The 23,855-nt window shown below is 40.3% G+C and overlaps 1 protein-coding gene across 1 annotated transcript in view; it reads left to right on the forward strand.

Annotated features, from left to right (window-relative positions):
- TBPL2 (TATA-box binding protein like 2) overlaps positions 1-23,855 on the forward strand; it is a 95,966-nt gene that overhangs the window by 56,516 nt on the left and 15,595 nt on the right. Inside the window, exons 5-8 of the mRNA XM_074365490.1 lie at positions 12,271-16,521; positions 18,848-19,305; positions 19,923-20,010; positions 22,082-22,173. Of these exons, the coding sequence (XP_074221591.1) occupies positions 16,468-16,521; positions 18,848-19,305; positions 19,923-20,010; positions 22,082-22,173 (692 nt within the window). The 5' untranslated portion in view covers positions 12,271-16,467. The remainder of the gene's footprint in view (positions 1-12,270; positions 16,522-18,847; positions 19,306-19,922; positions 20,011-22,081; positions 22,174-23,855) is intronic.

The raw sequence follows: 23,855 nt of genomic DNA on the forward strand, positions 1-23,855 counted from the left end.
GGCTCATCTCTGTGTTTTCCACAGGGAGCAGTTTCATTTCCCCTTAGAAGTCAGGCGCAATTACCCTATCAACATTGTAAACCTCTCTTTCTTTGTCTGTTCAGCCAGTGGCATGTGGAAACCTCACCTTCCATTAGAACCATAATTGCATCTGCTAATGGAAGCATTCCTCCCCTGGGCAGGACAAAGCACAAAACTTTGAAGATGCGCAAAGTAAATTTTGTTAGTGAATCATTGAGTCAAATGGTCAGAGGTGCCTCCTCCACCTGCTTTGTCATTTGGAGCATATAGCTGAATATACTGTAGTTTTAGGAAAACAGAGATTTACATGTTTACATTAGAGATGTTCTCCTAGGGAAAAAAAAAATCTCTAAGTCAAGTTGTGGCAAGCTGAATTGTATTTTAGATGCATTTATGGGGGAGGGTATAGTTCAGTGGTTAGAGTACATGCTTAGCATGCAGGGGGTCCTGGGTTCAATCCCAATAACTAAATAAATAAGTAAACCTAATTACACTCCCTCCCCCTCCCCCCAAAAAAACAAACCAAACCAAAAACAAAACAATAGCAACAAAAAATAAAGCAGATGCATTTGGGAAGCTCATAATGTAAAGGAAATTTTTCAGCAAAAATAAATTTATTTGACGAATTAAATAGTCACATTTTTATCATCTAACTTCCTTTTCCAGTCTGCTCTCCACCTCCAGTAAAATTAATATATTTTATCAATTAACGTGCTTGATATGGAGTTCTAAAAGTAATACGTACCTTCACTGTTAACTACAATTTAATATTCTGTAATGTTCCCTGGCAACAGTGGTTTCTTATTCCTGATGAAATACCTAGGACTTGTGAAATTATCCCAGCAGGAGGTAATAGAAAAGTGAATGTAACACCTTTCTGTAGGTGAATGAGGAAGTTAAATACAGATCCCTTTAGGGGCCCTAAGCACTCGGTCTCAATAAGAAAAATGCACAGTAGCCCAAAGGTTAAGGGAAAATTTGTGGATGACTACAGTTCAATACCGTAGAAGGTGGAAGGTTTTAAGGCTTCCGGGAGTCAGATGAGTAAATGTTTAAATAATTGTGATTTGATTTTAATTTCAATATATTGTGGTTCTTAACAGACTTTTTCAATTCCTTTTAATTTTATCAAGACTTTGTAAGTTTTGCTTTTGCAATATTCTGTAGTATTGTTCATTAACTTAGCACTTTCTCTGTGTCAGACCAAGGAGTTATAAAATACTGTCCTTCCCCCAAGGACCTCACAACCCATGGGTATGCAGAAAAGTAAACTTAAAATGATGGTGGTACCCTAATAGGTACGTACACGAATGCCTGAAAGAGAACCACTAAAGGCCATAAGGAAAAGTGGCATGTGGACATGTCACTCAAGCCGAGATGCAAGGCTGTGTAAGAATGAGCAGAGAATATTGCTTCTTCTGCTGCTTGTTGATCTTTCAGTTTTGTAAGAATGCACCTTCAGCTTGCCCTGTGGAAAGGGAAGGATTTAGCCTGCTTTCACTCCTGCCCACCACAGGTACTGCCCCTCCCATTCTACCACTCCCTTGAGAGACTCATATCATAATTCTGGTTAGATCAGCCTCAATATTTACATTACAGTTACAATGCAAATGATATTCATGATTGAGCCATTTGGCATATCAGGATAATTTTTCCTTTCTTTCCTTATTAATTACCTTCCTCATTTGCTTGGTTTTCAGCCACAAACATTCATTTTAAGTCCCTGAATCTCCACCCAAGTTTTTGCTCTATCAAGTTTTGCATTGATTTCATCTTCTTCCTCTCTCCTGGAGTCTTATGACCTGCTCCAAATCCAAATGGGTTGCCCTACATGCTGGTGCCATCAGCCTGGGTTGCTGCAGGCTGCAGGCTGGGATCTCCCTTCCCTCTCATGGTGAGAAAGGGTTACCCTTTCTCCCTCCTGTTTCCTTCTCTCTTAATTGACTCTTACATTGGGAGGCATGCCTCCTGATACCTTGAGAAAGGGAGTATAAGGAGTAAAGGTTTTGAGACCACTCATGTTTGGAGATGGGATTGGGGAAGGAAAGAGATTGCAAAGGAACATGAGGACACTGTGGAGGGAGGTGGATGTACTCAATATCTTTGTTGTAGTATGGTTTCATGGTTGTATACATCTGGCAAAACTTATCAAACTGTGTGCAGTATATTATATTTTAATTATACCTCAAGCTGCAAGAAAATAAAGGGAAAAAAAGATATGCATATAGAATGTAAATGTTTATTAACTTTTTAGCAAGTCTGTGGAGAAACAGGTACTCTAATACAGTGCTAGTGGGAATGCAAATGGCACAGCCTCTGTAGAGAGGACTTGACACTATCCACCCAAACTACAAATATACTTAGCCTTTGGCCCAGTAATTTCACTTCTATGAATCTGGACCAAACATAGACTGGCAGAAATACAAAATGATGTCTGTAACAAAACTGTTAAAGCATTATTTGTAATAGCAAAAGCCTGGAATCAGTCTAGGTGTCCATCTGCAGAATACTGATAAATGATGGTGTAGCTACATAATGAAGCACCACTCAGTTGAAAAGAAATGAAGAGGGTCTCAATACACTGCTCTGGAGTGAGCTACAGAATGTATTGTTAAGTGAAGATATCAAGTTATTAAACATTGAAGATATTGCTACTTTTTGTTCCTGAAAATGCTCTGTATCTTGATCTGGGTGGTAGCTACATGGGGTGTATAAAAGACTTCACTGAGGTGTACATTTAAGATTAGTGCATATTCCCAAATGTATGTTAAATCTCAATTTAAAACTGAAAAAAATTAGATGACAGCAGATTGAGTAAAGAGTGGGAGAAGAGGAAATAGAAATAGTGAGACTTCGGGCCATGAAGAGGAAGCACTAGCTGGAACAGAATGTAATATCAAGGGAGAATTTTTCTCCGCCTCCTTTTTTTCCCTTTCTTCTTTTCTTTTTTCCTTCTTTTTCGTAATGGGAAGGACTTGAGCATATGGAAAAGTTAATAATTGATGAGAAAGACCAGTTGAAAAGTAGGATTGACTCTATGTAGGAAAAAGAAAGTATAATCAATAGTGTTAAGGTCCTTGGAAAGTTGGGAGGGTGGAAGGCCTGGGAATCAAAGTACAAGTAGAGAGATCATTCCTAAATGGAGCAGAAACATTTCTACTATCCCAACAGGGGACAAGGAGGCTGGAATGGGGGCAGCTATAGGAGGTTTGTAGGACTGGGAACACCAGGCACAATTGTACTGTGTAAAGGAGCTAGGAGGGTAGTGCATGCAGTGGGATAGAAGAGAGAGTGGTTGTAGAATCCAGAAAGTAGAAAGAGTTTGAAATAGTGTCACATGGAGTGGGAGAGTAGGACATGAGCTGAGAAGGAAATACAGTAGGATTGTCACTTTATTAAGGGCCTATTTGAAGTGAACGATACGGCTTTCTCCAGCAGGGCTCGGTGGAAGCAGGAAGTTGGATCTATCCACAATTGGGTTTTGCCAGATTGGTACAAATAAGAGATAAGGGGGTAGATAATTGGCCAAGCATATTACTAAAATGATGAATCATTCAGTCTAAGGTGGATCAACAGGGAATTAAAGAAAGCAGAAAGCTGATTAATTAGAAGGCTTGAAGAATTGGCTTTCCATTGAGGTTGAAAAGTGGTTGTAATGGGACTGGTTGAAAGCTATGAGTCAGCATTTCCCAAAGCGTGTTCTGAAGAATATTACCAGATAAATGGCTCATGCACTAATAATGCATCATTAAGATTCTGAGGCATTTTGCATCACAGAAACCTGTTTACTGTGTTTAGCCAAGCACACCCTGAACCCTTGAATTACTAAACCTTTTTTTTAATGTAACATCTATTAACACTTTCTAAACTGGTGTTCTTCCAAACATCTTCTCAAAGTTCTGCTTTTTATGTCACGTGCTGAAACTCTTACATTATTGGGACTAAGTGAATAATTATCACAGAATGTGATCATGGTTTTTACGTCTGTTTTAATGTATTTCAATATGAAAAGATTATTTTCCTACTAAAAGTATATATAAGAGTACAATATATTTTCAAAAGGTTAAAGGGAGTATGGTTCATGAGGTTAATACTGTTAGGTTTACCTCATTCTGCTATGAAGGTGAATAAAAGACAACACTATTGTGTGGGATAATTAGAGTCCAAATTTAACCACTAAGATTATTATCTTAGTCTGCTTTAATAATATACCTCATTTTGACCATTAAGCAGCCTTCTGTTAAAACTAATTATATCCCAGCTTAAGAAAAGATGTTGAATGATAAAAGTCCTGATGTTAATCACACCAAATATGTATTTCTATTCTTTAAACCTCAAAATAAGTTTCTATTATATATAGTAAGAAGAATAAGGAATAGTAATTGAAATTTGACAAATAGAAAAGGTCTCTATTTTCCTTTACTGCATTAATTTAAGAACAATAAAAAAGTTAAGTATCTGATGTAAACTGAATGAATGTATTTGCTGTGATCCCTAAGGGAGGATTATACTTGCCTACCTCCCTGACATTAGATTTGAATCGAAGTGACATGAGTTACTTACAAGCAGGAGCTTTAAGATTCAATGCATGGTTCACATGACTTGTTTCCTCCCGCCACAACACAAGCAGTGCTCCAGATAGAGGCTGCTCTGTCAGCATGACTCCCTGGATAAAGGTGCCGACCTTCAGTTGATCCTGGAAGGACAAATGGCATGAGCAAGAAATGCACTGACTGATACAGAAATCACATTCTCCATACTCTATACTCATTTCCCCAAACTGGCAACTGTTAATGAACAGAAATAAAACTAATCACCAAAAGCATAAAACTCCCCTCACAGAATGTTTAGAGCAGTGGTGGCAAATTGGCTTTATCTATCCCGTAACTATGGACTTGTAACGAGGGCCAGAATCAACTCTGGAGAGAAGGAATCTGAAGCCAGGTCTTTGCTCAGCAGAAGAGGGTGCCATATTCATCAGTGTGCCTTCCAGTAGAAAGAGGGGTAATAAGCTGCCCATCCCTGGTCTAAGATGCACAATCTACGCTCACTATCATTTCTGTTTTTATCTCGTTCTATGCAGCAGGCATTCTTTTTTTTTTTTTTTAACACATCTAGAAATAAACGGAAACTAGTTCACTAAAATATTTAGAACAATAAATAATTTCATTTAATTTACTGATGGAAGGAGGAAGAAAATGTTACTATCAGAGCTGATCACAGAATTCCTCCTCAGGCAGAGAACTGTCTTTGTTAGAAACATCTCAGATGGACTTTTTAGTTATTAGGACGGCCCTCTAGGCCATGTCTGGCCAGTTTGCAGAGAGAGGAAAATAGTTAAACTGTTTTGCATCAGAAACACTCAGTAATTTTTGAAGTTTTTGCTGAATGAACCACAATGAAGCCAAGAGAAGTCCGAGAAAAGGATCAGAAGGGGTCCAGAAACATGGCAGGGGGCCGAGGGGAAGAAATGACGATAGGAATTTTCCCAGAGGATGAAACAACTGAAGGACTTTTAAAAACTGAGATGGTTAAGTATTCAGTTGCAAGTATTTTGCCCTTCTATTATATAATGTAACACTCCCAACCCTAATACACACGCACACTATTATGGTTGAAATTATATCCTCTGAAAATTCATACATTGAAGTCCTAACACCCGCCTGCCCCACCCCCAGCCCCCAATGGTACCTCAGACTGTGACCTTATTTGGAAATAGCGTTGTTGCAGATATAATTAAGATGAGGTCCTACTGAAGATGGGCCCCTAACCCAATATGACTAGTGTCCTTATAAAAAGAGAAATTTTTGACACAGACAGGGAGAACGCCATGTGAAGATTGGAATTATACTGCTACAAGCCAAGGAACTACCAGAAACTAGGAGAGACGCCTGGAATGGTCCCTCCCTCATGCCTTCTGAGGAAGCACAGCCCCGCCGACTCCTTGATCTCAGACTCCCAGCTTCTAGAACTGTGGGACAAGAAACTTCTGTAGTTCAAGCCACTCAGTTTGCGTTACTTTATTACACCAGCTTTAGGAAACACACATACACACACACAAATCCCATTGCCCAAATCTCCAGTAAAGTCTGCAGCACACACAGCCGTGAACAGCGGCACTTGAGTACTGAGGGTTTGTCAGGAGTCCAGTAAGTGGACACTATATGCAAAAGGAACAGGGCTTACAGGGAGCAGAACGCAGAGTGGAGACCAAGAAGGCAGTGGAAGCAGACAGAAGTGGCAGAGGGGACACAAACTCCCTTCATTTGTGTTGTCAGAAAGAATTTTCAGAGCTCTTGAGAAAGCATCTGGGCTACTTACTGCATAAGGGATGAAGATTGTAACAATTTTTACCAAATCACAAAGGACCAAATGAGCTCATTAAGCTGGGGAAGTTAGAAACAGCTAGTGGCTGACATCTGGCTCACACGACTAATGATGTCAAGTGGATGTCTCCGGTTCATTGCTGGTGAGTCGCGTAAGTCATGAGCAATTGAAGGAAACTGGCTCACTGCACCATCCCTGAAAAAAAGCAGCCCCCACAACCATCCAGGCTGCTCTGACCTTGGCCTAATGCTCATGATTGCCCGCACAGTGATAATGAGTTTGCTATCCTCTGGCTTTTAGAGGTAAGGGAACTTGGTCTAATGCCTGCTGACTCATAAGATATAGGGGCCCTGGCCTGCCTCTGATGTGATGTGGGCACTTGAATTGGGAACGATTTCCACTTCCTCTCCAGCAAAGAGTGGTGGCTAAGGATGGCCAGCTAAGCATCCAGAAGCCTCACCCAAGAACCCTGTCTCTGCCTCCAGGGAAGGGGGTGGAAAGAAGGAAGGAGCAGGTTTGTTCCCTCCTTGCCCTCTGCTTTTAGCTCCTCTACAGGCAGCTGCTGTGAAAAAGCGTTAGAGCTGCTGCTGATTCCTATCAGATAGGAACTCCGCCAAGCATAGCCAGCCTTAATGAAAGGCTGCTTATCCTACATTAGTCATTAACTGGGTGCAAAAGTGAGTCGACAGCCTTCTGCTCCTCAGGCAGTACGCAATCCAGAAGGGAGTGTAAACAATGAAATACAGGACAAGGTTAAATGAAATATAGGCCAAATGGAGCTAACGTGACATGGTACAGGGATTCAGAAGAGAAACTGCCTTAGCTGTGTCTTGGGAGATCGAGGAGGGCTCCACACAGAAGGCGGCATCTGAAGACTAGGACAAATTTCCAGAGCCGGAGTATCCAGAAATGGCATTACCAAGCTGAGAGAATTGTAGGAACAATGATAACTTAATGCTTTTTCAGAGGCTGGAAGTATAGTTTGGAAACTGAAGATGGAGAGGTTTGATTTTTTTTGTTTTGTTTTCGTTCTTTGTTTTTGCTTTAAAAAAAAAATTCCATACTCAGGAATTTGGACTTTGTCCCTGTACACAGTGGGAGAAGCAATGCAGGTTTTGCAAGGTCGTCTGTGTTCTAGAAGTGTATGTGTAACTTATGGATTCGATCAATACACCCTCATTGTATTCCCAGCATTCTGCCAGGCACCATGGTGCCAAAAGGAAGACCACACTCTTTACTCTAAGAGGCTACAGTCAATTAAAGAGATAATGCACAGACCCAGAATCAGAAAGAGAGCTGGGGAAGAGCGTCATAGAAGCACACTGGCTGCAGGAATTCAGAAAAGGAAAACCGACCAGGAGAGGCTTAATGGAGGAAGTGAGCTGGGACTGAGCCATGAACAAAGTTCAGGATTAAAATTGCAGGAAGAAAGGAGAAGCACATTCTGAGATTGAGCAGGAGGGACAAGGTGGGACAAAAGCAGCATGCACAAAGTCTGTTAGGGTAGTGGGCTTGCAGTCCTGAGGATATAGACTTGGGTTTGGAAACTAGAATTTGGAAACTGTGAACAGAGGCCATAGCACAGCAGGTTTTTCAAGTAGTACCACCATGACATGTACCAAAGTCATTTCCTTTCCCTCAAACCAACGCAGATACAGGCTACATAAGGGGACCCATTTTATTCCCTTTTTCCAATACAACCAAACCTAGAGATGCAACCAGGAAACTGCAAACTGCAACCTGGTGCTAAAACACATTTTTGTTCCTTTGGGAAACAGCACAAGTTCATCAGCCTAGAAAGTCCTCAAACTTTCTTAAAGCTGATGTCCAGGAAGTGCTAGGTCAGTGCCTGGGCTCTAGGAGGGACCACAGGAGAAATGATCATACAAAATCATGGCACAAAGTGAAAAACCAGCACGCACCAGGCAAGTCATGCACATATGCCCAAAACTGAACTCTATGCCTTTAGTAGCACTGACTAAAAATAATCCCCTATGGAGGAGGCAATGTGGTGTCTGGGAAAGTCCCAAGGTGGAATCCTGGCAGCACCACTCACTGTATGACCTAATTGCTTTAAGCTTCAATTTCCTCATGTGTAAAGTGAGAATAATAGCATCTGCCTCATAGTTCTGACATAAAGATGAGGTGAGATGACACATGCAAAGCACCTCGCATGATAATTGGCATCGAAGCAGCCCTGGATAAACTCTGGTTCCTCTTCTTTTCCTCCCATTGGTCTCATAGTGTAAAGCCAGATCAAGAGGGTCAGTGTGATTTGGGGAAACTAACCAAAGGAATATGATGATAATGAGGCTTGAAGTCTCAGACCACATGAAAGGTCTCCAGGGCATAGCCAATGTCCAACTTCTGAAATGACTCTGAGATTGGTATCTTTTTCAGATCTCACAGCTTGGTCAATGCTGTCCCTCCATCACACTTAACATCAACTGTTAAGACAGGATCTATTATAGAATGCTGGAGGGAGGCCAGCACAGCAGCCCTGAAATTCTGTCCCCTGCTCCCAACTCAGGCAGGATGGGAGTGAAGAAGAGGGAACTGAGGGTACCAAAACAGCTTCTGAAGGTTCAGCTCACGTAGGAGGAGCAGGGGCAGAGAAAGCCAAATCAACACTCCTAAGATTCAGGAAAAGAAAAGTCCTCAAAGTAGAGTGCAGCTCAAATGTCAGGAAGGCAGAACCAGTTAATAATCTGACTTGACAGGCAGCCAAAAGACTCAGGGTAGCTCATTTAACACGTGGGTGTGAGGCAGCCTAGAAGACAAAAGCACAAAAATAATAGCAGGTAAAATATGAATCAAGCTACTAAGCAAGTCAGACGGAGAATCTATCGATTGCCAAGTCTGTTGGATCCCTGCAGGATCCTTTCCCTCCATCCCTCTTCTTCATTCCCACTGCCCTTGCCCTGATTCAGGCCTCTATTACCTCCCACCAGCTCAGAAATACCTTGATTTTCTAAATATACAACTCTCATCAAATTCCTCGTTGCTCAGCAAATAAAATCTAGATTTCCTAACATGATATTCAAAGCCCCCCATCATATGACATGACCTCCATCTTAAACAGCCTGTTCCCTTTCCAGATCCTTATGCTTCAAGCCAAACCAAAATAGACACACACTCAAATCTCTGTATTTTTCCATTTCAGTGATTACGTTTGAGCTGTTGTTTCCCAGCGAGTCTCTTTTATCCTTTGTATTCCTTTCCCAGGGCTGCCACAACAAATTACTACAAACTGGGTGGCTTAAAACAAGAGAAGTTTATTCTCTCACAGTCCTGGAAGCCACAAGTCCAAAATCAAGGTATTGGCAGGGTTGCTTCTTTCAGGAGGCTGGGAGGGAAATCTGTTCCATGCCTCTCTCCTAGCTTCTGGTGGCTGCCGGCATCCTTGACATTCCTTGGTGTAGGGCTGCCAATCTCTGCCTTCATCTTCCCATAGCCCTCTTCTCTCTGCATGTCTCAAATCTCCCTCTGCTTTTCTCTTAGAAGGGCACCATTTAGGGTGGGCCCTAAATCCAGGATGATCTCATCTCTAGCTCCTTAATGTAATTACATCTGCAGTAACCCTTTTGCCAAATAAGGTCATATTCACATGTTTTGGGAGGTCATGTCTTTTGGAGGGGCTACAGTTCAACCCCCCTTGTTCTGCAAGACTTTGCTCTGTCGCTGTCTCCTCTGTGAAGTATGATCTGATGCCAATCCACAAGAAGTAATCTCTCCCTCCTATAAACTGCCAGGACATTTACCTGAATTCTACTTGGTGTTATTGCATATTTGTACACAGGACTTATGTTTGGGTGAATTGCCAAACTTCCACAGACCTCAGTTTCCTCATCTTTGAAACTGAGATGATAATTACATCTACTTACAGCATTGTTTTGATAAAAAGAAGTTTTAAGGGACTTAAAGCAGTGCCTGGACATAGTAAGCCATTAATACCATTATCTTTATTGTTATTGTGGTTGTCATCATCTTCCTACTATATTGTAAGTTCCTGAAAGACAGGCATCACTGTGTCCTCTGCAGTATCTAAGGAGTGACTTGCACAGGGTAATGGATGAGTGACCATGTGGGGGGAAGATGACAGATAAACTGTCTTGAAGTAAAATTGTAAAGGGAGACATGTTTGGAGATGTTATGAAGGGATTGAGCTCTCTAACCCAACTCTCCATCACAGTGAAGTGCTCAGGTCTTCCCCAAATGTAGAGTCTCTCCTTGGTCACTCCTAGGACATTTCTGTCAATAGATACTCCCTTTGACTTACAAGAAGCCCAAGTGGGAGATGTGCCACTCAGTGGCTCTTCTGAGTAAGCACAGCATATCCAGAGGAGAAATCATTTTCATTAAGAGTGTCATCTGTGGATTTGTCATCATGGTAATTATATTTTATTATTCTCATTGTAACTTTTAACACTGACATGACTCTGAAATAGAAAGGAAAAAAAGGGAAGGGGAGGGGCTGACTCCTGATTTAAGGGAAGAGTGACTCATCGGCCCTAGGGAGCCTTCTCTCAGGAACTGGGTCGGTGTGTTGACTCACCTCGGCCTCGGGCCTCTTCCCAAAGGTGGCTCCCCTCAAGGTCCTCTTGGGGGTGTGGAAACCTTTAGGGCACTGCTAGTTCTTCTCTGTACACACCATACTCTCCCCCATGTACTCCCATGGGCTAATTTGTAAGGTTGCCTTCTAAAGGGCCAAGGCTCTTGATGAATGGTTCTGTCTTTTGTTTTAGAATACTCCAGTTTTCTAAAAGATGTTCACTATTAGAAGTGAGGGTGGTAGTTGCTCCTACCTGGCTGCAGAAAATAGTCCCAGCAACCCTACAACCACTGACTAGCTGCTTGGCAAGTGCCAGACACTGTACTGAGTGCATTACCGATGACCCCCTGTAATCCTACCACCGCCCGAGGAGAGTCCTATGACTAGCTCCATTTCACAGGGGAGAAATTTAAGGCTTACAGATATTAAGTCACTTGCCTAAAGTCACAATCCTTATGTGTGATTAGGCAAAGATTCCAACTGAGCTCTAACTCCCAAGTTCGGGCTCTTAACCACTGGACACCACCACTCCCCAATATGCATTCACCTATTTCCAAAGAGAAAGGCAGATTTTCGCTCTCCACCACTGCAGAAAGGAGGTCCATGTGATATCAAAGAAGCTGGGAATGAAAATAACAACCTTCTTCTTGCGCTTCCCAGGTTAGAAATATGAGACAGACCCTTAACAGATAGGTAAACAGCTATAATCTCAGAAGTTTACCTGATTTTGCATAGGAAATGTTTCAAGTTTCCGGAGACATCTATCAGAATTAAATTTTTAAATGTTAACTCTTGAGGGGGAAGGTGGTACTGGAGAGTCATTCCCAACTTGACTCTAATTATACAGCATGCAAGCGCAGGCGTGTAGATTCATATTTTATCGAGGTGTGTACAAAGTGGAGTTCAGTGAGAAGGCAGAAGCTGAAATTCTTATATGCACTTTCCCAAGCAAACATTGTAAAACCTAATCTGTGCATGGCAGGGGGCAGGTAGCTAGGATCAGGCATCCCTGAATGTGTTGTGACTGGGAAACCATAAAGCATCTCTCTCCTGCCCAGAATCAGTGCTGGTTGATTCGGTTCTGTTTCCACGTAACAACTGCTAAAACCCTGCTCGTAAATAACACTAACTATTTATATGCTTTAAAAAGTAATGTACAAAAAATACAATGAAAATACTGTAAAGAATACTTTTTTTTTGTAGAAACTGTCTGATAGCAGATGTCCATACAGAGAGAAAATAATAGGGATTAATCAAAAAGAGAAAAAAAAAAAGCACTTGTGAAATTTCAACTTTTGTCTCTAATTTTGCATGAAATTGAGCCATTTTCCTGGGAAAATTAAAATACAGCAAGTCTTCTCTACATCCAGAGTGTGGTACCACCAGGGAAGGAAAGCTGTAGCATTAACGGGGAAGCACTGTGCTGCCTTTACTGTTGAGGATTTTCAACGGACTGAGATTGGTGAGCCAAGGCTATGGTGACTAAGAAGATTATTTGTGACAACAGTGCATCAGAGCCTCCTCAATTAAGTCATGATATAGGCTCCTTCCCAGATGCAGACGTTTATGCTCCATATCCACTGTGAAGGAGAAGGATGAGTTATTGTGGGATATTTTTATTTCAAATGATTGCTGAAAGGACAAGAATGCATCAAAATTTGATCTAGACAAGACCTTCAAGCAATGCTCAAATCCACCTCCACATTCTTGGGTATAAAATCCGTGTGAGGAGAATTGGCAGCTGACTACAGAGATTCATCACAGTGAAATGTCCAAGGCTCTTAAGAGGGAGAGAAGGCTGCATCCAGCAAAATTGCCACCAGACTAAAAAATGTTCTCGCCTAGTGTGGCCTCAAGAAACCTAATCACATTTATGAAAATTCTTGGTTTTCAGCTTTTTCCTAGGCAGCAATATTGCCTCTCACATTAACACCCATCAAGGCATGAATGCAGATTACTCTTCAAGCATTTTCAATTGGTTTAACCACTGGAAAAAATTGTATCTCCTTGTATAAAAATATACCAATATATTTGTATCAGTTGGTACAGACTGATCCTATTTATTTTTGGTAGTACCCCCTGATCTTTTGACACAGAGAAATATTCACTTTTTATTTTAACATCTAGGGGATCCACAGACCGCTTTGTACTCTGGCTCCAAAAGCTGTTCCCCAAACAAAAGGAAATTCCCTTCATGGAGGGGAAACAGCACCCCCTAGTGAAACAATATTTCCCAATATTCCTTCAGTGGTGCAGCTCCATCTCCATTCCACAGCAGTGTGGGTGCATTTTAGAGGCTAAGGCCCCATGCCTAGGGCCTCCAAACTTTTCAAGGGCCAATAAAATTGTTTGAGAGCTGAGAAAAATCTGTTGGCTTCAAAGTTTTTTAAATTCTAAAGCTCAAATTAATGTTTGATTAAATGTCTACAAAATATGACATATCAACTAATCACAGCAATTCAATTTTTAAATAGTTATATATACATTACACTTAATGTATGATGTGGGTTCATTTTAATATTTTCTATGATGACAGACAGAACCTCTTAAAAAATAGTTAAAAGCCTATTTATTTTTCATAGAGTTGACCTTTCTTAAAGACTCTTGATCATTGACATGGTTCATCAAAGTGTTAACTAATTACTCTCTTAAAGACATTAAAAACAATACTTTATATGTGCAAAGTGCTTGGTAAAAGTTTACACATAGTCCCATTCACCTCATTTATCTTTATAATAGTAAATTAAGAAATGATGAATTAAAATTTTTGGATATGGTGGGTTTTGGGTTTCTCTCTTTCTCTCTCTCTCTTTTCTTTTTTTTTTTTTTTTTTTGCCAAAGTACAAAATATTACAAATTCTGACGCAAAAACAAACAAAACTATCAGAATCAAAACAGATTAACAAGTGCAGTTCAAATGAAAACAAACCACTAATTTGAAATGGCATATGTAGACTTTGATGGGGGACAATACATAGCATGTGGCTCCAGAGTCAGATATTCTGAATAGGAGCTGTGTGACCTGGGAGAAGTTACTTAATCTCTCTGTGCCTCAGTATCCTCAACTGTAAAATGAGGATAAAAGAATACTTACCTCACAGGATTGTTGTGATGTTTAAGTGAGTTTGTATAAATTAAATACTTATAGCAGTGTGTGGCCCATAGTAAGAGTTCAGTGAATACCAGAAATTATTATTGAACCAAACCATACAAATCTTCGATTCTCAGAAATACATCAATTTAAGATTTTGAATAAATTAACTCTTATCAAAACTGAAAACATACACAAAACAGTCACTCATCTTTTGTATTGAAAATTTTTATTTGCAAATGATTTCAAACTTTGAATTGTTAACATTTTATTCATTTGCTTTTTCATTTGCCCTGCAGATCACTGCAAATCTGTGTTCCCACTTCTTAATCATAATTTATGATGTGTTCATTTTCTATTTCTGAGTAACAAATTAAATTTGGTGACTTAAAACAACACCTATTTATAAGATCATAGTTGTATCAGTCAGAAGTCTGAGCACAACGTGACTGGGTTCCCTGCTCAGGGCTCACAAGGCTGAAATGAAGGGATTGGCCAGGCTGAGCTCCTTTCTGGGACTCCTTTCTTTGTTGTCGGCCAGATTCAGTTCCTTGCAGCTATAGGACTGAGCTTTCCATTTCCTTGCTGACTGTCAACTGTGGGCCACTCACAGCTCCTTTAGGTCACTCACCTTCCTTGCAAATGACCCCATCTATCTCCTAAGCAGCAATGGAGAATCTCCCTTATGGTAATTCTTTTCAAGCTTTGAATCTTTCTCCCAAGGAAGAGCCCAGTTCCTCTTAGGGCTTGCCCAGTGAGGTCAGGCTCAGCTAGGATAATCTGTCTCTTTTTCTTAAAGCTGACTGATTTGGGACCTGCAACATCCCTTCACAGAAGTACCTAGATTAGTGTTTGAATAACTGGGAGAAGGTGGGAATTTGGGGGGGGGGCATCTCAGAATTCCACCTACCACATATAAAGAGGCACTTTATAAGCCTCTGTTTTAGTCTGCTAGGGCTGCCATAGCAAAATACCACAGACTGAATGGCTTAAACAACAGAAATTAATTTTCTCACAGTTCTGGAGGTTGGAAGTCCCAGATCAAGGTGTCAGCAGGTTTGTTTTCTCCTGGGGCCCTCCTCCTTGGCTTGCACATGGCCATCTTCTTACTGTGTCCTCACATGGCCTTTTTCTCTGTGCATATGCAGCCCTGGTGTCTCTCTCTTCTTATAAGGACACGAGTGATACTGGATTGGGGCTTCAGCATATGAATTTGTGTGTGTTGAGGGGGAAGACACAATTTGGTCCATATCAGTCTAACAGCAAGACTAAGGGCTAATATTTGAGCTGCTAGGCAGGTACTGTGCTTAACATTTTTGGTAGGCTATCTCATTTAACATAAATCATTAGATTAAATTGTACATCATCATAACCATTATAAAAAACTCCAGCTTTATCAAAATATTTCCTATATTCTTGATTAGAAATTCTATAAAATTTTTATTGATTTGATTCTTAGAGTTCTCTGTCTGTACTGTGCTTCATTCTGAGGACAGTTTCATTCACTGATTAAATTTTATCCGTCATCTGTGAGCTTGGTACAGAGGCACAAAGATGAGTAATCAAAATTCCTGCTCTCAGAGAGTATAGGCTAGAAGGAAAGACATTTTATGTGTGTGTCTCCATGTACATTTTGAAATATGTTACATAAAAAGTGTCAATTATATTTACAGAACCATTCTGTACATGTAAGTTCTTATGAAAGCTAAGGTACTTAAAATTAAAATAGTAATTTCAAGAAAGAGGAAAACCCAGATTGTTTGATTTTACATTACCTTCTTGAGCTGCATTAACCCTACCTATGCAGTAACACATTCTTTTGTATGTGGCTTTAGACTGAATTCTCTGAGATTGAGAAAAATCCACTTGTGGTTTAAAGGTGAGAAGTAATCATGACATAAAAGTGCAACACCTGACTGGGTAAGGTGCCTCAAGTTCCACTTGCTCTGCTCAAGAGACAGAAAAAAAATTTTTTTTTCTTTTAAAAATTATTTATTTTCTCTTCAGCCCATTCACCTTTTATGCTACCTACACCGAGACCTTTTTTCCTCCAGGAGGCAAAGGCAGCATTTGAAGGTACCAAAGAAAATCTCCAGATTTGCAGGCTAAGTTGCTTCTCAGCTGTGGGCGGAGTGCGGTAATTGCACCTTGGCGTGGAGCCCCTTCCTTAGCCAGCCCCACCCTCAGCCCTCCTTGCCTTCCTCAAGACCCGTGGGCCGGGTGCTGAGTTCTGCATCCCCCTCCCTGGCTCATTATCCATTCACTCACGTCTGCAAAAGTGTGGCCAGGGCTAGCCCGGGACCAGGGACCCGCAGCCCCCGCCGGATCCCCGGAGGCCCCGCCTCGCCCCGTGCTGCCGGGGCGGATAAATGGCCTCTGAGCCCGCCGAGCATCATCCGACTTCGCCGCGGCTCAGCTCGCGCTGGCGTTTCCCCCATCCACAACACCCCCCACCCCCACAGTGAGCCCTCCGCCCATGGAGGAGGAGGAGACGTACCTGGAGCTCTACCTGGACCGATGCGCCGCCCAGGTGAGCCTGGAAGCCGCCGCCACTGTCCCAGAGTCAGGGTCCGCGTCTCTGCCCTATCGCTGAGCGCCGGGTCCTGCGCCGGGTCAAGCTCATAAAACTCCTGGTGACCTTAGGAGGTGGGCTTGATTGTCCCAGTTGTAAAAACTGAAGCATAGAGAAGTGAAATAACTTACCTAAGGCTGCCGACTGAACTCGAACCTGGTCTAGTGTGAACCAAATTGGAGGCACCTGTGGCTTCTTTCAGTTTGTGATTCTTACCCTTTTTTTTTTTTTTTTTGCTTGTTTTTGCTTTTTAATTTAAGAAGTGTAGAAAAGAGAGGAGGGAGTCTTCCAAAAGAAAAGCAAGAGAGCAACTTAGGGTGGGGGTCGGGGGTGGATTTTTAAGTAGGCAAAAGGTAGAAATAGTGAAATCCCATAGTGTATTGTTTAACATCGCAAAGGAGAGCCCACGCTGGGAAGGTTCTGGGAAGGATAAGTTAAAGGCTCTGCAAAGACAGTTTAACAAAAAGTTTCTTCAGATATAGGGCCAAGGATGCAGGGAATACTCTAGGTATATTCTCTGAGGTGTGTTCCTGAAGCTAAACTACAGGTAAAGGAGGCTGTCAGAGTTCCATTGTTATAAAACATCCATCTTCAATATCTTGTTGCCATTGCCTTAAATTCCTTGTTGAAATTTAGTTCTTTGGGTGAGAGCTTCGTCCCTGCTAAAATGCCATAATGGGAAGATGGTGGGGAGACACTGATTTTTGCAAATATTAGTGCTTTAGTGTAAATTGGCTGATGAGATCTTTTCAGAGTAGGACAGAACAGGCCAGGGAAATAATGGAGAGGAATCTGGGCCATTGCCCCCACCTCACTTTTTTAGGGCCAATCAGTGGGGTGGGAGTGGAGATAGGAGCTAATAACATAATTCAAAATGAAATAAAGTCAAAAATCGTATTTCAAGAGAGTGACTGCATTCTTCCAAGCATTTTCTTCAAACAATTAGTCACCCCTGCCATCTGCTGGACTTGAAGTAATAGGACAACTCAATAGGATCTAGACAGATGTATTAGCTTAGCTTAGGTAGCTTTGTCATTGAGAAGATGCAACACAAGACATTTGTGACTGTTCAGTTGTCAGAAGTAAGATCTTCTAAGGCATGAGATTATCCTGCCAGCAGTGCTCAAAATCTAGAATCCAGGCCTGCAACTTGGGTGGTAATATATGTACCGAGGTCATCGACTTTTTTCCGTAACAAAGGCCATGAATTTTGCGTTAGCTACTTCCCTCAGAGGCACACCTCATTCCCTCAGTTGTTGGTAATGGAAGTTGAGCAGCCTTCCCCGGACTGGAAATACAATACATTGATTTAAACTAGACTTACCATTTACATTTCAATAACTTTCTTCCTATTGTACATTCACATAACTGGAATGACTTCTTTTTTTTCCCTGTATATATATATATATATTTTTTTTTTATTGAAATATAGTCAGTTTACAATGTTGTGTCAATTTCTGGTGTAAATTGGGAGTTTGAGATTTGCAGATACTAACTAATATATATAAAATAGATAAAACAAGTTCATACTGTATAGCACAGGGAACTAATTCAAAATCTTGTAGTAACCTATGGTGAAAAAGAATATGGAATAGTTTCTTATCTCTCCTTTGGCTAGAAGGAATAAAGATGGGTCCTTAGTGATGGCTTGATTAGCACATAAGGCTATGTCTTAAACTTCCTTCACTTATTGCTCTTCTCTTTAAAATATGAATTTAAAACTCAAAATAATCTTTAAATCAGCTAAGATTTATAATCACCTTGAGTATAGAAAATCTGTACTCTTTAAGGGAGGGTATAGCTCAGTGGTAGAGTGCGTGCTGCGCATGCTCAAGGTCCTAGGTTCAAGCCCCAGTACCTCCATTAAAAAATAAATAAATAACCTAAGTACCTCCTCCTCCTGTGAAAGAAAGAAAAGAAAGAAAAAGAAAAGAAAGAAAGAAAGATAAAATCCGTACTCTTCAAAGTACCCACAATTTAGAGCATGGTTGCTCAATTGTCTTAGTTACAAAATTAGATTTAGAGTGGCAGTTTATTAAGGATCTAACCAAAGTAAGAAAAGCATTTTATGAAAAATGCTTTTTCTGCTTTTTAAGATATACTTTCCTGTTTTCATTAAGTGTGTTGTAATTCTATAACTTTGTGGAAAGTGCAGGGCATGAACATAAGCTATCCTGAACTGCCTCGTCTGAATGAATTGCCCGCTGGCCATGGTGGCATCCCTTTGGTGTGACATGATGTTCTGTTTGTTCTGTTTTGTTTGTCTGTTTTGGGAACGGCCTAGGATGACCTTTCCCCACCCAGGTCACTCCTGCTCAGCCCAGTTGTGCCTTGTGATGTGCACATACCTAATTCATCCAATCCAGAGACTGCATTTAATTCACAGCTTGAAGAAGTCAAAGAAATTTCTGACAGTTTCTCATCTGTGGATCTTAGCTTCCTGCCAGATGAGCTTACACAAGAAAGTAGAGACCAGACTGTCATTAGAAGCAAGAATGAAACTGAAGAAAATTGTAAAACTCAAAGTCGGCAAAGTAGGTTGCCATCACCCAGCCAACAGGACGTTGGCCTGGCCTTTAGCAGCAGCAGTGGGTCAAAGTCAAATTCCCATCTGCACCCTGGTGATGCTGACTCAGTCCAGCCCTCTTCTGAGAAACCATACTCCTTGCCTCTGGTGTCCATAACTCCCATGACACCAATGACCCCTGTTTCAGAATGTCCTGGAATTGTGCCTCAACTACAGTAAGTAGTTGTTTTTTCAAATGGGTGATGCTTCTGAGTACACATTTTGTTTTCCTAAATGTGATGTTAGTGTAAGGAAGAGAATTTCAGATTTTATTATTCTTTGTTTTATCAAAGAATAAACGGACTTTTCCCCCATTTATTCTTAGTGGATTTGGCTTTAGTTTGGTTATCTGTAAAGTCAAGCACTAACTCTTGATCTCCTATGAGGGAACTCAGGGTTAGTATACACAGTCTTGAAGGATTATATTGTTTATACTAAAGCACAGTAGTTGCTGAAAATTGTGGTTGGGTTTGGATAAACACAAAGGATATAAAGATGTAAAATTGAATTTGATCTGCAAGTTGATTTGATATTACGCTTTCTATTTTGAAGCAGTTTAAAAAATATATCTAAAACTTTAGTTAGCTAGTCATGAAATTTTAGAAAAAGCTATTTTAGTACTTTAGGATTTTTACATTTTACTAGGGACTGTGTTACTATATACCTCATGTTTAGAATAATTCTCCCCCTAGGAAGTCACCTAATATAAGCCTACGAAATGAGAAGGTTAATATGTTGTAATTAATTTTTACTTTTGATATCTGGTATAACTTAGGTTGACTTATTTCTTTAGGAATATAGTTTCCACTGTAAACCTGGCCTGTCAATTGGATCTGAAGAAAATAGCTTTGCATGCAAAAAATGCAGAATATAACCCAAAGGTAAGATTGCTCAATTTTTCCAACAGTTAGCTTCTATTTAGGTTTTATTTCTTTCATATGATCATGGCATTAACACATTCCTCTGTTTTTATTTTTAACAGAAAAATTTGTTAGTGAAAAGCCTTGGGCAACTCAAAAGGTTAATTGTCTCATTCTCTGATTTGAACTTACAAAAAATAATCTCATTTTCTATGCTGGATACAGTAATGATTGAACTGTTCCTAAAAGTTAAGATCTTTCCCTTGTCATTCAGAAGAACCTTTTAGCATAACTATTTCCAGCCTGACTGTGGAGATGCTAAGTTTCTTACAATGTCACCATATTTCTGGAAATAATTTTTTCTAAGTGTTGTTATTTCTAGCTGACACTTTTGTGTTTCTCCATTTAAAGTTTCTCTTACTTGAGAAAGCTCAATTGTTTAAAGTGTAGAGTTCAAGCCTCTTCTTACTACTGTAAAATTCGAGGATTTTTTTCCCCTCAAAGTTTAATAAAATTTGTTCTTTCTTGTGTCCTTCCAAGACTAGGTACCCCATTTTCAAATGGTCTATTTACCTAGGAAGTGGATTTGTTAATTCCATCAACATTTAACTATTTGATGGGCTCTGTACTTAGGAGTACAAAGATGAGTAAGACCTAGTCCCTTCTAGGGAAAAGTTTACTGCCTTGGAGGGTGGAGGATTTATGGAGTTAGATGAAAAAGGCCTTATTAGTGGGAACCCAGAGGACTTTGTGAGCATCAACTATTTACAGATTAAGTATTTGTTTTTCCTGTTATAGTAGTGTTGTTGCTGACATCTGAATTTAAATGTTGCCCAAATGCAAGGCAGCTTTTCTGTTCATATTTCATGTAGCTGGCTATGATAGGGACAGAAACCTAGTAATGAGCTGGGATTTTTATGGCTGCAGCTATGATTAACCACACTACTGAGCAATCAACATTTTAAGCATATTTTATTCTCCACCATCCTCAGCTCTCCCATCGTTTTATTTCAGTGTACAGGATCTGTCCAAACTGGGACTTGACAGCCAAAGAAATTCTGGCTTAGCCCTTAAAGGTGCTTTAGAATTTAACAAAATGAATACCAGGTGAGAGTGCTACCTTTTCAATAAACACCTGGAAAACATTAATAGGACTTGATCGGCTCTGTGTAGTGCTGACTCAGGGTTCATTTTACCGTCTGTGAACATGTCAAATCTGAAATTGCTGGTCCAGCCTTGGAGGGATCTATGGTCCTATGGTGGAGTGGTTCTGACCTATGGGAACTTTAGTCTTGCATGGTACTCACTCCAGTTTCCTTCCCAGCTTAATGGGGAGGGCGGGAGGGCATGACGAGAGTCTGTGTATAACCAGGAGGAGCAGGTCATTTCGCAACCAGTCAGTGTGGCAGGCCAGTCATTCTCAGCCCTCCCCTGCATCAGCACCAGGACTTATAGATGCTACCGGCCTGGGGACCACACTGAGAATTATGGCAGGCAAGAACCTGACAAATAACTGTCATTCATCTTTTGAAATGCCCATGTATATATATGTGTATTTTTTCTGTTTTATATTTTGGCTCCTTTTTAGTACATTCTAGAGTCTTGGTAAACCTGTAACATACTTCATACTCTTTCTTTTTTCTCAAAAATTCTTTGAAAGAAAAATGCTTCAAAGCAAAAAGCATGAAGTCTGATTTGTCATGGTTTTAAATCTCTACTCTACTATTTCCTGTGTAATCGTGGAAGTTAAGTAACCACTTACTTTCCCTGTGCACTAAATGGGAATTATAATGGACTCAACTTTGTCCTGTCATGAGGATAAAACCTGTACAGCTCTAAGCCTAAGTTCTGAAACATAACACACAAATTTTAGCTTTACTGTTATTACTCTTACCTGTTCTTTCTAAGCACATTTTAGAATCATGATAATTTTCTTAACCTTAATGTGGGGGAGAATAGACCTAGCCATTTTTCAGTTTTCCCATTAAATTTCAGTTTATTCAAGAGTGTTTTCATGCGCAGCTCAGCTTTTCAACTGGAATAGTGTTAACTGCTAGCAGAGGCTAATTGTCCTTTTGGCTTCTGTGTGTAGAGGTTTGCTGCTGTCATAATGAGGATCCGAGAGCCCAGGACAACAGCCCTCATATTTAGCTCTGGGAAGATGGTCTGCACAGGAGCCAAAAGGTATGAGGAGCCACCCTCCACCACTACCAGACAACTCATTCAAAATGTAAAACATGGAAGGATGGCATTCATGTCCTAGAACACAGAGTAGAAGCAAAACACTTCACTGAAGAGTGAAATTCATGAAATGCCAAATTTTGGGTTAAAAACATTCAGCCTCATAATACTGCCTCATATTCCACTTTACAGTCCCCCATAGTGAAAGGGGCTTCATTAGGGGGTTACAATTTGTTTCTAAGGTATATTTTAAAAAAAGAAAAAAGCTATGGGAGTGGTAAAGCCTGTTATAAACCCGGGGGAGTCATTCTTGTGTATTTTCCTCATGGCAGGCAGATAAATGGATAGAACTTTTTAAAGGAGGGAGGTTAGACATTTCTTGACCATTAGCTTGCACATTCGCTCAGGAGGCATCTCTTAGAAGGCTCGTCTTTCCTGGATCTCATGCAGAGGTAGCCCTGTGCTGATGGAGACCCTTTCACCATAAAACTAGTAGGAGAGAGGCTCTTCCCTCTAAGTGTGAGGAGATGAGCAGTAAATTGTCCTCCTGAAAGGTTGCACCAATTTCTCCTCGCTCGAGAGCTGTACCTAGTGTTCACTGTCTCTGATGAATGCTGGGTGTTAATATCTTTTCTTAGATTTGCCAAGTTGATTGGCAAAAAGTTGTTATTTTAATTACATTTTTTAATTTAGTAATGAGACTGACTTTTCGTAAGCACAAACTGCCTACTGTATCTTTTGCCCAATATTCTAGGGGGAGGTTTGTCTTTTAGCATTTAAGTATTTTCATCATCTTATACTGTAAATATTCTCCCATATTAATGTTGATGGTGTTTTATGGTTTTTTAAAAACACATTTTAATTTTTTGTGTGTATAGTCTATCCAATTTTTTTCCTTATGTTTTCAGTATTTGGCTTCATTTCTTAGGAAGGCACTCCCCATGTACACATGATATAAGTATTGACCTCTATGTATTTTTCTGGCTTTCTCAGATCCTGCTTTGTATTAAAGAAAGGAAGTTAAGGTTTTGATTCATCTAGAGCTTTCTCTGGATGATGGAAATATTCTGTATCTGTGCTGTCCAGTGTGGTAACCTCTAGTGACATGCGGCTATTGAGCAATTGAAATATAGCTAATACCACAGAGGAACTGAGCTTTTTATTTAATTTTAATTTAAAGAGCCACATGTGGTTAGTGGCTACCATGTTGGGCAGAGCAAGTCTAGAATTTTATTTCAATATATGATAATTTTTTCTCAAATGGACAGTGTCTCAGTGTATTTATTAAAGAATCCATTTTAATCTATTTTCTCCCAACCTGTTTTTACATGTTAAGTTCCTTACCTGTGTCTGAGTAAGTTTCTGAGCTTTCTCTTCTGTTGATCTGTGTATCCTTTGACCTAGAAATCTCCATTGTTAAGTCTCCATTATTGGACAACTCTGCAAGAGATCTGCAAGGACATTCATTTAGACATTGTTTAAAACAGGAGCAAGGAGGAACCATATCTAATAACATGGTTTTGATTAGATCATAAAATTATGATTAGCCATATATATGGAGTTGGAAGGATGTTAACTTGGGGGAGGGGAGCACACATATACACACTCATGAGCATTTTTCCCCATCTGAATTTATTTGGTTCCTAAAATCTGATAGTGTAGGCTTGGATGGTAAGTTCAGATAA

Source organism: Camelus bactrianus, chromosome 6 (assembly GCF_048773025.1).
Source record: "Camelus bactrianus isolate YW-2024 breed Bactrian camel chromosome 6, ASM4877302v1, whole genome shotgun sequence".
Lineage (NCBI taxonomy): Eukaryota > Metazoa > Chordata > Mammalia > Artiodactyla > Camelidae > Camelus > Camelus bactrianus.